The sequence below is a fragment of the Stomoxys calcitrans genome, chromosome 2 (genome assembly GCF_963082655.1).
Source record: "Stomoxys calcitrans chromosome 2, idStoCalc2.1, whole genome shotgun sequence".
In the NCBI taxonomy this organism is placed as follows: Eukaryota; Metazoa; Arthropoda; class Insecta; order Diptera; family Muscidae; genus Stomoxys; species Stomoxys calcitrans.
In genome coordinates, this window is record NC_081553.1 from 122,621,674 (window position 1) to 122,636,535 (window position 14,862).

Genomic DNA, 14,862 nt, shown 5'->3' on the forward strand with positions numbered 1-14,862 from the left:
TATATCCAAATCTGGACGATTCAAAGTGAAGAAGGATACCTGTCTCAATTTTCAGCAAAATCGGAAAATAAATATGGCTTTTATGGGCCTAAGACCTTATATCGGCAAATCGGTCTATATGGGGGATATATCTTCGAACTTAACCTGACTATGCAAAAAGAAAGAAACTGTGTAGCGTGATTTCAATAGTCAGACAGACGGACGGACGGACAGACATGGCAAGATCGTCTTAGATTTTTACGACGATCAAGAATATATATACTTTATAGGGTCGCAAATGGATATTTCGATGTGTTGCAAACGGAATGATAAAATGAATACACTCCCATCCTTCGGTTGTGGGTATAAAAAGGAGATGACATTTTGGACATTAAAAAAGACTCAATAATCATTTGGCTTTTCTGTAGTGAAATATCTATTACACACCCATTTATTCCCAATAACTGATAACTGTATCTATGTCACCATCTTCAGAAGCACTTCTTATCAATAACTTGCAACACGTCGGTTTTTGCACGGACTGATAAATATATATTTATATATCACGGAAACACCCCTTATCGATCACATGTAACACGTGCCTGTATCTGTTGACACTACATTTCTTCGCTGATATGTAATAACTGTTTCGAAATAAGCTACTGTAAAACATTCAACTGATATTTACAATTGGTAAATTGAAGTTGAAGAAGAACTGCTAAAGAGCGTTAGGTTTGGTACTTTCGAAACAACACTATGGATCTTTTGAAAGTCTTATACTGACTGCAAATCAGAAGGTTGGGTAATAGGATGGATGAATCCGAAGTTGAACCTTGTAATTGATCCTTCACCGTCATGGAGATTGAAAGAGCTTATATAAGATAAGAAGACCAATTGTGAAAATTGTCTTGAAAGATATTAGGTAAGGTTGAAAGAGGATGATATCAAAGCATTGTCTTTATATATGATGCTGAGGCCCTTGCGTGGCTCATAGTGGTTCCCTATCTTCGCTCTCCTTCAGCTGCTGGTTTTGCACCGAATTTCTTCTTTCAGAGTATTTTGTCATACCATTTAGATGACAACATGAAATCCTTGAGTTTGATTGGATTCATCCCTCCTAGCTCCTCTAGCACTTGAAAGAGGAAATATTGAAGTACCTTATTTCTGCTATGTTATAAAGCCGGACACTGGCAATTGAAATCTTTCGGAACGTTAGTGCCACCAGGCAATCGAGTAATAAGTGAGCCCTACAGAGGCTCAGGCAGTCAAATTGGGAGAACGGTTTATATGGCAGCTATATCAGACTGTTTGAGACACAGTTATTAGAAGACATAACAAAACGCAACATGCAAAATGTTAGCCAATTCGTATAAGAATTGGGCCCTGTAGAAGTTCAAGAAGTCAAATGGGAGGATCGGTTTATATGATAGCTATGTCGAAACATGTGTCGATTTGGTTCATTTACAATCTCAACCGGCCCACATTTTATGTAAAATTTCAGCCAAATCGGATATGAATTGGGCCCCGTAGAAGCTCAAGAAATCAAACGGTGGGATGAAAACATGGTCCGATTTGGCTCATTTACAATTTATACCGACCCACACTAATAAGAATTGTTAACGGAAAACTTCAAGCGCCTAGCTTAACTCCTTCAAAAGTAATCTTGCTTTCGACAGAAAGACGGAATAATGGGCAGACGGACGGACATGGCTAGATTGACTTAAAATGTCATGACAATCAAGAACATATAGACGAATATTTCGAGATGTTACAAGCGGAATGACGAAATAAGTAAAAAGGGTGTAAAAGTTATCTGCGCTGGTTATCCTCACCTAATGCGATATTCGGTTTTAATACCCACCACCATAAGATCGAGGTATACTAATCTAGTCATTCCGTTCGTAACACTTCGAAATATTGATTTGCGACCCCATAAACTACATAAAGACGGAAGCTATTCTTTTCAGTTGGAGATACAAGTTGCCTTCAGTGGCACTAGGAGTGGCAAAATACCTGTGTTTTTTTGGACGGGAAATGGAACTTTAAATAAAACATTTTGGAAAGCGCAAGAAAGGCAACTCTTGCCTTATACACCTGCAAGTGAGCCGTTGGCAAAAAACTGGTGGTTTAAACCACGTGTCATGCACTGGGTATATACTGCATTTGTCAGACCTTTAATGCTATATGGCGTTGTGGTTTGGTGGACGGCGGTGAATTTTGAACTGTTCAGCGATCTCGTTGAGAGATCAACGACAGTCGAGGCCAGTTTTTGTGTTCAGAAATACGTTGTCCGGGAATTTAATGGCTGTCTGAGAAGATATTTATGCCAATCGTCGTTATGACATTATATCTTAGCCTTTCTACCACTTCTTTGATTGCAAGGATCTCCGCTTGATACACACTGCAGTGGTCGGGTAACCTTTTTGATATGACCAGTTCTAGATCTTTAGAGTACACCCCAAACCCAACCATGTCGTCTAGTTTGGAACCATCCGTATAGAAGTCTATGTAACTTCTATTGCCAGGGATATCGTAGTTCCGATCGATTCTATTAGGAAAAGTGGTACAGTGCTTTTTATCAAAAAGCGGCTCAGGTAGGGAACACTGCCTGGAACATCGGGCAATGTATCAAAGATAACACACTGTCCGTAGCCGCCACATGAACAAAGAGAAAGCTCCCTTAATTTGGGTAGCCTCAATGTCCACAGGCATTAGATGTAGCATTAAATTCAGTGCATCAGATGGTGTCGTCCTCAGTGCACCTATGATGCCCAAGCAAGCCATCCTTAGGATCAGGTTGTTAATTGGAAAGTAGGTCCCAATCCATAGCGACATTAGCAAAGGTTCTTGGACAAATCTTACTAATTTTCGCTCTAGTTCTCTTTGGCAAGGAGTGCCCTCCAGGTGATCGCAGCCTTTTGGATGACTGCGGTGCAGTTTCCGAATCTAGACATGTGGTTGTTGAGGTAACCTGTGAAGCGAATCCCCGAGCCCAATTTAGAGGATTATTCGGCTAGTAGAGCCTGGAGCAGCCGCTCCACCTGTCGAGGTTTCAGTAGCAGACAACATGCTACGTCCTGATACCACCACTGCAGCTGTTGGATCTTTGGAGTCCATTCTAAGCTTATTCTCGGGCTCTAGATCTGCCGCTCCACTGGATACAGACGCAGATCAGCAACCGCCTAATGGATAACACTTCCATACCTACCCTTGAGTGACTTAAATTTTTTTCTAAATATAATGACTCATTACGAGTTACAGAAAAATTCCTGCGGAGCAAAATAACAAAACATCCGCCCTATACAACGACTCAAACAAGAAAACCCGTAGAACTTCGTTAGCATACCTTTTTGTTCACTTGCAACCGTTGTAATGGTAAGACTAGAAAAATAAATCTTCTTAAATGCAACCAATCCTAATTCGTTTACATTTTTCGATTTCTTATCTTCCATTATTATTGCACTGGAGCTACAAAGTCCCATATACTCTAACCATTTGAGATTTGGTATTATTTTGGCGCATATCATGTCTCATTTCTCCTCCAAGTAGACTTCAGAGGTTCCATCTCATCAGGGGTAGGTTAGGTTAGGTTGAAAAGAGACATGCACCTAAGCCAGTAATCGGTTTGTTGTGCGTTCTAAAAACTAAAAAGTAACCTCGGAAAGAAAATTTTAAGTTAGAAATTCCGTGCTACTTACAAAATCCTTAATTGTTTCTCCCCTAAGTTGGCTCATGTCTGGTATCGTGTCACCACCTAAGTAACGGTGTTTGTTAGTCGCGAAAGCCGGGCAATGACATAGGAAATGCTCCAATGTCTCATCATCTTCCCCATATGCCCCACACATGCTATCACTTTCCGCACCGATTTTGTATAAGTGAGCTCATAGTCCTATGTGTCCCGTTATGACACTAAAAGCTATACGACCTCCTTCTTACTTCCTTTCAGTAATAGCCTCGTCCTCTCCCGATCCGGATCACCCCATGGGGGTAACTAAGTACAAGAGCGTAAGTTGTAAACTACTTGTAAATATCGGCTAATATATCGCTTTTGAACATTCCCAAGTAAATGAAGGTCTGTAAGATTTGCGTACCTAACAACAAAAATACTCTATGGCAAATTCCTCCATTTAAAAAAAAAAACAAGTAAGAGCATGCTCCACCATGGATCGCATCTGTCGAGTTCTATACGCAGAATCTCTTTTTAGGCAAACATAGAAAGTTGAATAAGAATATGCTATTGTGTAATATTTTATTTCAGTTCATTCGGATAAGAATTGCGCCTTGTAGGGGCTCAAGAAGCAAAATCGGGAGATCGGTTTATATGGGAGCTGTATCAAGCTATTGATCGATTCAGACCATATTAGACACGTATGTTGGAGGTCATGAGAGAAGCCGTTGTACAAAATTTCTTTCAAATCGTATGAAAATTGCGCCATCTAGAAGCTCAAGAAGTCAAGATCCCAGATGGGTTTATATGGCAGCTATATCAGCTTATGTACCGATTTGCGTCATACTTAGCGCAGTTGTTAGAAGTGATCGGTTTATATGGGAGCTGTATCAAGCTTTTGATCGATTCCGACCATATTGAATACGTATGTTGGAGGTCATGTGAGAATCCGTGGTACAACATTTTTTTCAAATCGTATGAGAATTGCGCCTTCTCGGTTTATATGGCAGGTATATCAGGTTATGTTCCTATTTGCGTCATACTTAGCACAGATATTGGAAGTCATAACAAAACACCACGTGCTACATTTCAGTCAAGTCGGACAAGAAATGCGCCCTCTAGAGGCTCAAGAAGTCAAGAACGAGGATCGGTTTATATGGTAGCTATATCAAAACATGGACCAATTTGGCCCATTTACAATTCCAACCGACCTACACTAATAAAAAGTATTTGTGCAAGATTTCAAGAGGCTAGCTTAACTCCTTCGAAAGTTAGCGTGCTTTCGACAGACGGACAGACAGACGGACGGAGAAGGCTAGATCGACGTAAAATGACATAACGATCAAGAATATATGTATTTACTTTATGGGGTCTCAGACTCATATTTCGAGGTGTTACAAACAGAATGACGAAATTGGTATACCCCCATCCTATGGTGGAGGGTATAATAAATTAGTTTTCATTTTTAAATGTGTTTGCCAACAGAATCAAAAGGTACTTCAACTTTCAATTTCACTTAACATTTACAACACAATCAACATTCAGCCAAAAATAAAAACGTTTCGCCTTTGAAGGTATGTCTGGGGGCTACAAAAACAATCACACAGTCATTATCATAGAAACTGAAGTGTGTCTAGCATAACTGGCAAATATTTGACTACCATAAATTAAGATCGCCAATAAGCGGAGCAGTATGATGTAAAGCTGAAATGAAGTACACATAGATTTCTCTATGAATCTAAGTTAAGACTCGACGCACTCATAGTAGGTTTTGTACAATTTCTTCAATGAATTATAAGGCAATTAATGTTTTTGCGTGAAGAATTTATTGAATGGTAACGAACCATGATTGATTATCGCCCCACACTTCACAGATAACGATTAGATTTCAAACGATATCATTGGCAAATAGACCAGTGATTTATTAGCAATTGCTTACAATTCCATTGTCCAATTTATTAAAGTGTAAGGAAGCGAATGCTTGTGTGAATCGGCTCGATTCTAATAAATGCCAATTGTTGCTTTTGCTTTTTTTTCAGACCCTGTAGGTACTGTCTGCATCTGGAAACTGAAATTTACGAATAACACATAGTCATTAACAAGCGGCAGCCTAAGGGGAGAAGAAAGCAGCCGAGGCCGAAACAGTGCCACTTAATAGAAATCACATGATGGCTCTATGCATTGCAAGAACCCATCGAAATTTAGGCTATGCCTTGATTTCAATATTCGCAAGTTAGTATCCAGCGCTCAATGCAATGAAAATGAAATGGAGTCGAACAATTGGTGTTCAATTGGTATAATTGAAATTTTGATTTCTGTCTTTTCTTACAGTTTTTTCACAAGCCTGGGCGCAGGCGCCAGTTGGCTTGACAGTATCCTCACATGATGTTACAGTTTTAGTTAATAAAACAGAATCGTTTGATGTTCTTGTAAGGTATGTGGACAAGTATTTGGTTATTTTAGCAACTGCTTTGCATTGAACTAACCATTAAAATACTATTTTTATTTTACTGCATTTTGCAAAATTTTCAGGGACCCCTTTACACAAGATTTTAGAATTACTTTGATTAAGCAACATGACAATATGGTCGACTTGGACCCAATGGAATTCAGCATTATGGCTGGTTCCACACAAAATCAAACAATTTTGATAAATGGCCTTAAACCAGGGCACTTGGAGGTCACAGCCGAAAGTCAACCCAACGAAAAATGGGTGTAAGTTATTGCAACACTTAACACAATTCTATTGATGTATATGCTGTATGTTTTATTTTTGTAGCGTTGAAGATATATACCTGCGCATTACTGTAGCCAATTCGGAAGCTATTATCTACACTTCGCTGATATTTGGTTGGATATATTTTGTGGCCTGGTCTGTTTCATTTTATCCCCAGATTTGGACTAATTTCAAAAGGAAATCCGTTGTTGGTCTTAATTTTGATTTTGTATTCCTGAACATTGTGGGTTTTACACTTTATTCCATATTCAACTGTGGCCTCTATTGGGTGCCGGGAATACAGGATGAATACTTTGAACGCTATCCACGAGGTTTGAATCCGGTGATGCTGAACGATGTGGTGTTCTCTTTACATGCCATGTTTGCCACCTGCATAACCATTTACCAATGTTTTGCCTATGAGGTTCGATTAAATTTTTCCTTGGTTTTACTTTTTTAATTAATTTATTTTTTTTATTAAAAACCGTAGAGAGCAGAGCAACGTGTATCAAAGATAGCCTCCGGACTTGTGGGTTTATTTGCTGCCTTTGTAATTATTTCGGCGGGCTTGGCGGCTGGCAATGTTATTCATTGGTTGGACTTTTTGTACTACTGCAGTTATGTTAAACTAACCATCACAATTATAAAATATGTTCCACAAGTAAGTAATTATTTTACAGAATTCCATAAAAGCGTTTTTGAAATATTTCTTTTAATGTCTATTACTTACTTTACTTCAATTGGCTATGACAGAACATTTGTTCAACTAGACGAACATAGATTAGTGTGCCAAGCGCCTCGATCTTCTGTGCTCATTCTAAAATCTTTGACACCAAGTTTTGAGGTGTCTCCTGCCACTTGATCTTTCCATCGGGCTTTTGGTCTTCCCGGTTTGCGTGTACCACAGTGTTTGCCTTCAAAAGACTTCTTTGCTGGAGCTTCTTCATCCATTCTGACAACATGACCAAGCCAACACAGACGTTGTATTTTGATGCGAGTTAATGACATCGTCGTCGTGCAGCTCACACAGCTCGTGGTTCATACGTCGCCTATATTCTCCATTAGTGCAAATTGTTTCATATATTTTTCGAAGAATCTTTCTCGCAAATACTCCAAGCACTGCCTCATCTGCTTTCACAAGTACCCATGCCTCAGCACCATATAATAACACGACATCTAGCATCTGTTTGCCAGTATTATTCTTTGCTTTATCTCAAAACTGGTGTCATTCATTTCGGTTACGGCGGTGTCGATGTAGATAAAGTTACTGACTGCTGCCAGACCCATTTTCACTGACTCTCTTTTGATTCTTTCAAAGGCACCAGTTTCTACTTCCGACCGACCTATGATGTCGATGTCGTCGGCATAGGTTTTTTTCTTTCTCTAGTCTTTTCCAGGATTTGGCGCAGTGTGAATATCTGGTCCAGGGTGGATTTACCAGGTCTAAAGCCGCATTGATAGGGCCCAATTATCTCTATGACTTTAGGTTTCAATCTTTCACACAGTACGCTCGAGAGTATCTTGTATGCGATGGGGAGGAGACTTATTGCTCTGTAGTTGGCACATTCCGTCTTGTCTCCTTTCTTGTGTACGGGACATAGTATGCTGAGGTTCCAATTATCGGGTATGGGTTCTTCTAGCCAGATAAGCTGATGCATACGCCTTATCACCGTGTCGCTTCCGGTCTCAAATTGTTCAGCGGGTAACCTGTCGGCTCCTGCTGCCTTGTTGTACTTTAATCGGGTTACTGTTACTTGGACCTCATTCTAACTAGGAGGTAAACATTCTATACCATCATCAGGGATTGGTTCTGCGGTATCCTCTTCGCCCCCAACGTCGGACAGATATCCTTCTTTGTCTCTGCAGGAGGATGTGCCTTGGTGCAGACACATCCTCATGGAGAGAGCCATCGGTTTGATGTTTAATTCCATGGTAGGATTTCCGGACTTCATTCTGACTCCTGTACATTTCAATTCTTTTACACTCAGGTATTTCGATGTTTATTATGAATTCCAAATCTTAACTGTATTAAATATAGTTAAAACTTTGAAAATAAGTTTTAGAAAAAACAATAGATAATCAGAATTTTGTTTGATTTTCCCATTTAGTGGTTGATTTTGGAAAAATCAATCAAATCATATTTTTTTTTGATTTTGCGGTTGCTTTGTAGCTTTAGCTTAGTTGAGTGTTGCTAACCGCGGTATAGAAAATCATAAGTTCTTATGTTAGATAAAAGATGATACAAAATATTAGATGTCTATGTATCCGTTGAGGTTCAAAGTGTGGCCCGCTGTGACTTCTGAATCGCCTATCTCTTTTAGATGCGGGTAGTTTAATGGATACGGCTCTTTGATGTTCCTTCTCGTTCAACTCGAAAAAAAGCTTTAATCTTTCCGGATTCAGCTGCTTCAATTGCTTCCAGAATCTTTTCCACAAAGCCCTGATGTTGGCTGAAAAGTGATAACTATCTGCCGCGGCGTCTTCTCCAATTATAGTAGGGCATCTTTTTTATGTTTCCATTCTAGTGTTCGTTCCATAGTTGTTTCTTATACCCACAACCTGCTGTTCAGTTCAACCTTTAAGATCACGTTTATTTATTTTGTTGTTGTTGAAGCAGAGTGTTGTCTTTCATCCATTCGTCTGTTGGGTTCTGTTAATTATCAAGATCTTGGAACTTTATTTCTAAGTTGGGGTGCGTCTAGAGAGATTTGGTCCTAAGCCCTGATACCACAGGGACAGAAGAAGGAAGATGCCTTCTAGTTCCTACCGTTGAACCATTCAGATCGCTTTAAAAATCCAACAACTTGCGAACGTTCACATTCGCTAAATCAGACAGGTTCTCAAAAAAATTAGAACCTAATGTGGAACTCTTTTTGGGTGCCAGTGCAGGACACACACACAGCAGATATTCCATAGTCTCTTCTTCTTCGATGTCTTCACAGCTTCTGCTAAAGGCATGACAGGCAACCTTCAGTCTGTCAGCATGTTTTCCGATTAGACAGTGACCTGTCATGACGGACACAATGACTGAGATATCTGTTCTAGCCAGCGACAGTAAAGCGGTAGACTTCTTCAAGTCTAGATTACGCCACATAATTAAGGAATGCCTACAACCCCCCTATCTATCTATCACCCGTTGCCCTTTGGGCCTAATCCTGAACGCTTAGTCTACATGTCGCTCGAGGCATACCCACAGATTCAAGTTCCCCTGAAATGTGTAAGGTTGTTCCTAGTCTCGCAAGCTCATCCGCTCTATAATTCCCTGTGATATCTCTGTGGTCTGGCTACCAGAACAGGTGAATCTCTCGTTGAGAGATCTGCGACAGTGTAGGGCGGTTTTTGTGTTCAGAAATACGTTCTCCAGGGATTTATTGGGTGCCAGGCTGTCTGAGAAGATATTTATGCCAATTATTATTACATTATATCTTAGCCATTCCACCACTTCCTAAATTGCAAGGATCTCCGTTTGATTGGTAATATTTTCACTATGATCAGTCCAAATTCTTCAGATGATCAGTCCAAATTCTTCAGAGAACCCACCTTACCATCTAGTTTGGAACCATCCGTAAAGAAGTCTTTGTAACTTCTATTTCCAGGAATATTGTAGTTCCAATGGGTTCTTTCATCAAAAAGCGGCTCAGGCAATGTGTAATCAACACTGCCTACAAAGTCGGACTTTTTTTTAAAAAGGAAAATCAGTGTCCATGGCCGCCACATGACCAAAGAGAAAGCTCCCTTAGACTCATAGCAGTGGTCGCAGCAATTGGTCTCGCCACAATGTCCAGAGGCATTAGATGTAGCATCAAATTCAGTGCCATCCTTTGGACCTGGTTGAGTATTTAACTGTAGTTAGAGTTTTGAAGAGCCGTCCACCTGATTACAACACCATATAGCACAGGATAACTGTGAGCACCACACAGGCTGGAAATTTTATCTCCAATTTGTGTGGTGTTCATTGCTGTCACGAGAAGCTTAGCTGCGAGCTAAGGGCGCGTCCACAGGTTGCGGATAGTGGAATGCTCCATACGGGGTAGCGGCAACGACAATCAGCGGTATCGAGCTGAGGGTCTCAGTGAGAGGCCGGGCGGCACCGGCTCTTCCACAAATACTAAGTGCCCATGATGCTCGATATGACAAGGCGAGTTTTTGGCGCCAACTCGTTGTGTTTTTACTTAAAGATAGATGGGGACAGTAGGAATCCCGTCATTCAATTCATATGCGTCACTAATTTTGCAACTAGTTACAAGGATGTCGTATTTAAAGTCTTACACCGCTATTTACAAAACTTAATGAAGATTTGTTATAGATTTATTTTACAGCTCCAATATTTTAAAACTTCGTTAAGTTTCCTGAATACGGCCGTTATATTTTTGAATTGTATATTTATTTTATATTTCCAATTCTTATTATACTGATTCTTAATATTACGTTATAAATTATTTTGAAAACCATTTTATTGAAGAAGCTGTAGTTATAGCATAAAATTATATATTTATTGTGTTTTGATTTTAGGCTTTAATGAACTATCGCCGCAAGAGTACAGTTGGTTGGAGTATTGGAAACATTCTGTTGGATTTCACTGGTGGTACCCTGAGCATGCTGCAAATGATCTTAAATGCCTACAATTATGGTATTGATTTTAGAAATATTTTAAAAATTATTTCAAATTTACCAAGAATTCTGTTTGTATTTACAGATGACTGGGTATCAATATTTGGCGATCCTACTAAATTTGGATTGGGTCTATTCTCAGTATTATTTGATATATTCTTTATGTTACAGCACTATGTATTCTACAGGTATGTTGAGAAAGACTTATTTAACTTATAGTAAATTGAATCGCTTTACTTTGGGTTTAAGAATGGCAAAATTCATCAAATAATTGAATAAAATTAATAGAAGCTGTTAATACGTAATGCAAATTTGACTATAAACATTCCATTATACAGCTTTTGTAAATCTTAACAAGCCAAATTCCATTACAGATCTTACTCCATCTTTATTGATTGAAGTATACATTTTTCATTTTAATGCATTTTCACTTTATTTAAGAGATACATTTTTCATTTGTGGTACATATGAATTGGCGGCTAAATTGGAGATCTATTAAATCAATAAATTGGCAAAATATTCACCTTATTAGATAACGGATTCATTTCATTACAACATCATTGACATACGCATACATCAGTTGGTGTCAGCATTATTTGTAAGCACAATTTGTGAGTTTGCACTAGCATAACTTTATACTTTGCATATCTTGCAAGTCCATTTAACATCCTGTGTTTTCCCAGCTTGACCTTGCATAATTCTATACCCTTTATTCCCTTTGATTCTCTTCCAAACTCAACTCAACTCTTTTTGCAAATTTTCCTCACCATTGACCATTTTAGGCACGCGGTTGATGTTTCCAAATCCAGTGAAACTGTGGAATCCCAAGTCAGTGATCACAAAGAAAAGCCTTAAGTTTAAGCACAAAAAGAAAGAAGCCTTTCTACATTCCATATTTGTTTTTAAGTATTTAAGTTTTAGTTTTACTCTATACGATCTGTTAGGGAACCTGTACATTAATTTGATTTTTTGTAGATTTACATGAAGTGTGTTCTGTACATAGTTATGTCCGAAAATATAGTTTTATAAAAAACTTGAATATATGTACAGGGTGGCTGATGAATATTGCTACAATGATGAATATTGCTACATTTTTTTTTCGGTGTATGGAATACATTTTTCTTTTATTCATGTTAAATTAAATTATTAAATTAATTATTAAATTATTATTAATTAAATTAATTAATTAATTAATTAAATTAATTATTAAATTATTATTATTAAATAGAAAAAAAGTTATTACATTTTTTTTTGGTAGCGGCTTTCATCAGCCACCCTGTATATGTATTTATTACTTTTGCACCTAGACCTCTGGAGAGTTTTCTGTGTTTCTATTTCAAGATGATTTTGTAAACTTCGCTTGGTTTTGTCGACTTGAAGAGCACTTGTAATAGAATTTGTATTTTCAGTTTTTGTTTGTTTCTCAATCATTTTTTGATGTTTTGTAATGAATTTTATTTTAAATATAGCATCAGTCATTCATCAGTTGCCGTCAATTGTCGTTGCTCGAATTTCGACATTGTTTTCAGAGAAGGTGTCTGCAAATGTGATTTAGATCGAAATGCTCCCAATGAGTCAGTTAACGTTGACATGCCCGATAGGGAATCTAGAAGAATTTACAAAGGATTCTATTACTACAAACTATTTAAATAAAAATAAAAAACAATTAAAGCGTGTTATCTTTTATGTTTGGTCTAAATTTGTATTCTTAAGCCCAGGTAAAGTACATTTGAAGATATTGTTATGTTCATTAATATTAACCATAAGGTGATGTTACATACCATGCAAATAGTGCGCTTTGTTTTAGATGAATTACATAGCATACGTCAGATACTGAATTCAATGTTATAAAATCTGCTTCTTATTTTATTGTCAACATTCACATCAATGGAAATTACAATAGTTAAATAAAAGATTTTTGATGGGTATCGAACTTAACCCCCCCCCCCCATGCTACCAAATGGTCCCCGTTTTAATGCCTAAGGAACTATGTATGTAAGACTACCTTATCACTTCCAAGCATTTGAACTTCATGGGCACACAGAAAAAAATCGGTTTGAATGACGAAATAAATTGATCCAATTGATTATACCCTACACCACTACTGTGGTACAGGGTATTATAATTTAGTGAATTAGTTTGTGACACCCAAAAGGATAAGAGATAGACCCGTTGATAAGTATACCGATCGACTCAGAATCACTTTCTGAGTCGATTAAGCTTTGTCTGTCTGCCCGTCCGTCTGTCCATGTTAATTTGTGTACAAAGTACAGGTCGCAGTTTTCATCCGATCGTCTTAGAATTTGGTACAGGCATATTTTTCGGCCTAAAGACGAAGCCTATTGAAATTGGAAAAAATCGGATCAGATCTGGATATAGCTCCCATATACATGTTCGTCCGATTTTCAGTAATAATGCAATAAAATGGTCGTTTGTTAACCGATTCTCTCGAAATTTGGCAAGAAGGATTTTATTTACGACTTTCGACATTACTGGCGAATTTCATTGAAATCGGTTCAGATTTAGATATAGCTTTCATATATATGCTCATCCGATTTTGAGAAATATTGCAAAAAAGTGCTCATTTGTTAACCGATTCTGTCGAAATTTTGCAGGAAGGATTTTCGTATGACTCTCAATATAACTGGTGAATTTCATAGAAGTCGGCCTGGATTTAGATGTAGCTGTCATGTATATGTATGTGGCCAGATTTTCACCTCAAGAGCCACTGCAAGCGCATTGTTTGACCAAGGTCGGTGTAAGGTATTATACAGTCGGCACCACCCGACTTTTGCCCTTCCTTACTGGGTTTTTCATTGAAACTGCTTTAATCACGAAAATGATAATATCAACTAAAGTTTTTGAAAAGGTGATTGATATTCAAGTAAATAAGTGATTGAAATTGTTTGAAAATTCCAAGAAAATATGATTGAAATTTTTTAAAAATTTTCTGGTTGTCAGAATGGAAGATATGTTTAAAGGCCTGGTTATGCTCTCATAAACATACCGTTAATGTAGGAAAATGTGTCAGCTGTTTGGTTTCGGTAATGAATACACATACAAATGATTACCGAACGTCTGTCTACCGTAACCGGAATGAAAAATTCAGTAGAAATTTTAAAACCAAAAATGTATATTTAGAAAACTTCTGTTTTCCTGTTTTATAATTTTTTTGTGGAATTTCTTACAATTTATTGTTAATAGTGGCTAGTCTGACCCGTGGTGGAAAGAAAATAAAAATGTGTGAAATATGTGATAAGAAGAAATTAGAAGAAGAGAGTAGGGGTAATCGCCAAAATGACTCCGGTGCATGAAGTTTGTCCAAGCATTCCACATACTCCGCCACACACTTCGACCTCATTGGCTAGAACCCACGGACTTGAGGCCGCCATATATACTGATTTCGAAAACTGTAAATTCCCTCCCAGAATTTCTTTTACGTCCATCATTATGACACAGAGCTCTGCCTGAAATGTTGTGTGTGTCGTAGTACAGCCCCAATTCAGTCCCAGTCTCGATTTCAGATTCATCTATAAAGACCGAGGTATGATTCTCGGTATTCGCTTCCTGCCTCCCGGGAAAGCGAATCCCGAAAATCCAAGTAGTCCGAAATCCTCCTCAGTCTGCCCAACTCATCCATAGTGGCCTAAATGGAACATTGGCCGTATCCTGTCTCCTCCAGGATGTCAAGTTCCCTTAACCTAAGTACAACCTTGACGGCACAGTTCGGAATATAGACATTGATATATTGCATACCTAGCATTGCGATCATTCTCACGCCACCCCTGTTTAGACCCAACATAAATTTGTTCCATAGAATTGGTGAGATCCTCCCTAGCTGAGGCGTTCCCATTATCACCCGCCTTCTGACCACACTATCTTCGAGGTC

The 14,862-nt window shown here is 38.3% G+C and overlaps 1 protein-coding gene across 6 annotated transcripts in view; it reads left to right on the top strand.

Annotated features, from left to right (window-relative positions):
- Positions 1-14,862, top strand: part of LOC106082457 (cystinosin homolog) — a 70,813-nt gene that overhangs the window by 41,339 nt on the left and 14,612 nt on the right. For 2 of the 6 annotated variants that reach the window (XM_059363086.1, XM_059363087.1), the window contains 8 exons: positions 5,686-5,878; positions 5,978-6,080; positions 6,179-6,361; positions 6,426-6,786; positions 6,853-7,023; positions 10,875-10,992; positions 11,059-11,161; positions 12,443-12,652. In XM_059363086.1, the coding sequence (XP_059219069.1) occupies positions 5,812-5,878; positions 5,978-6,080; positions 6,179-6,361; positions 6,426-6,786; positions 6,853-7,023; positions 10,875-10,992; positions 11,059-11,161; positions 12,443-12,626 (1,290 nt within the window). In that variant the 5' untranslated portion in view covers positions 5,686-5,811 and the 3' untranslated portion in view covers positions 12,627-12,652. Of the gene's footprint in view, positions 1-5,685; positions 5,879-5,977; positions 6,081-6,178; positions 6,362-6,425; positions 6,787-6,852; positions 7,024-10,874; positions 10,993-11,058; positions 11,162-11,414; positions 11,685-11,755; positions 11,863-12,442; positions 12,653-14,862 lie in introns of those variants that run through there. The other 4 variants (XM_059363089.1, XM_059363088.1, XM_059363090.1 and 1 more) reach the window with 3 other exon arrangements.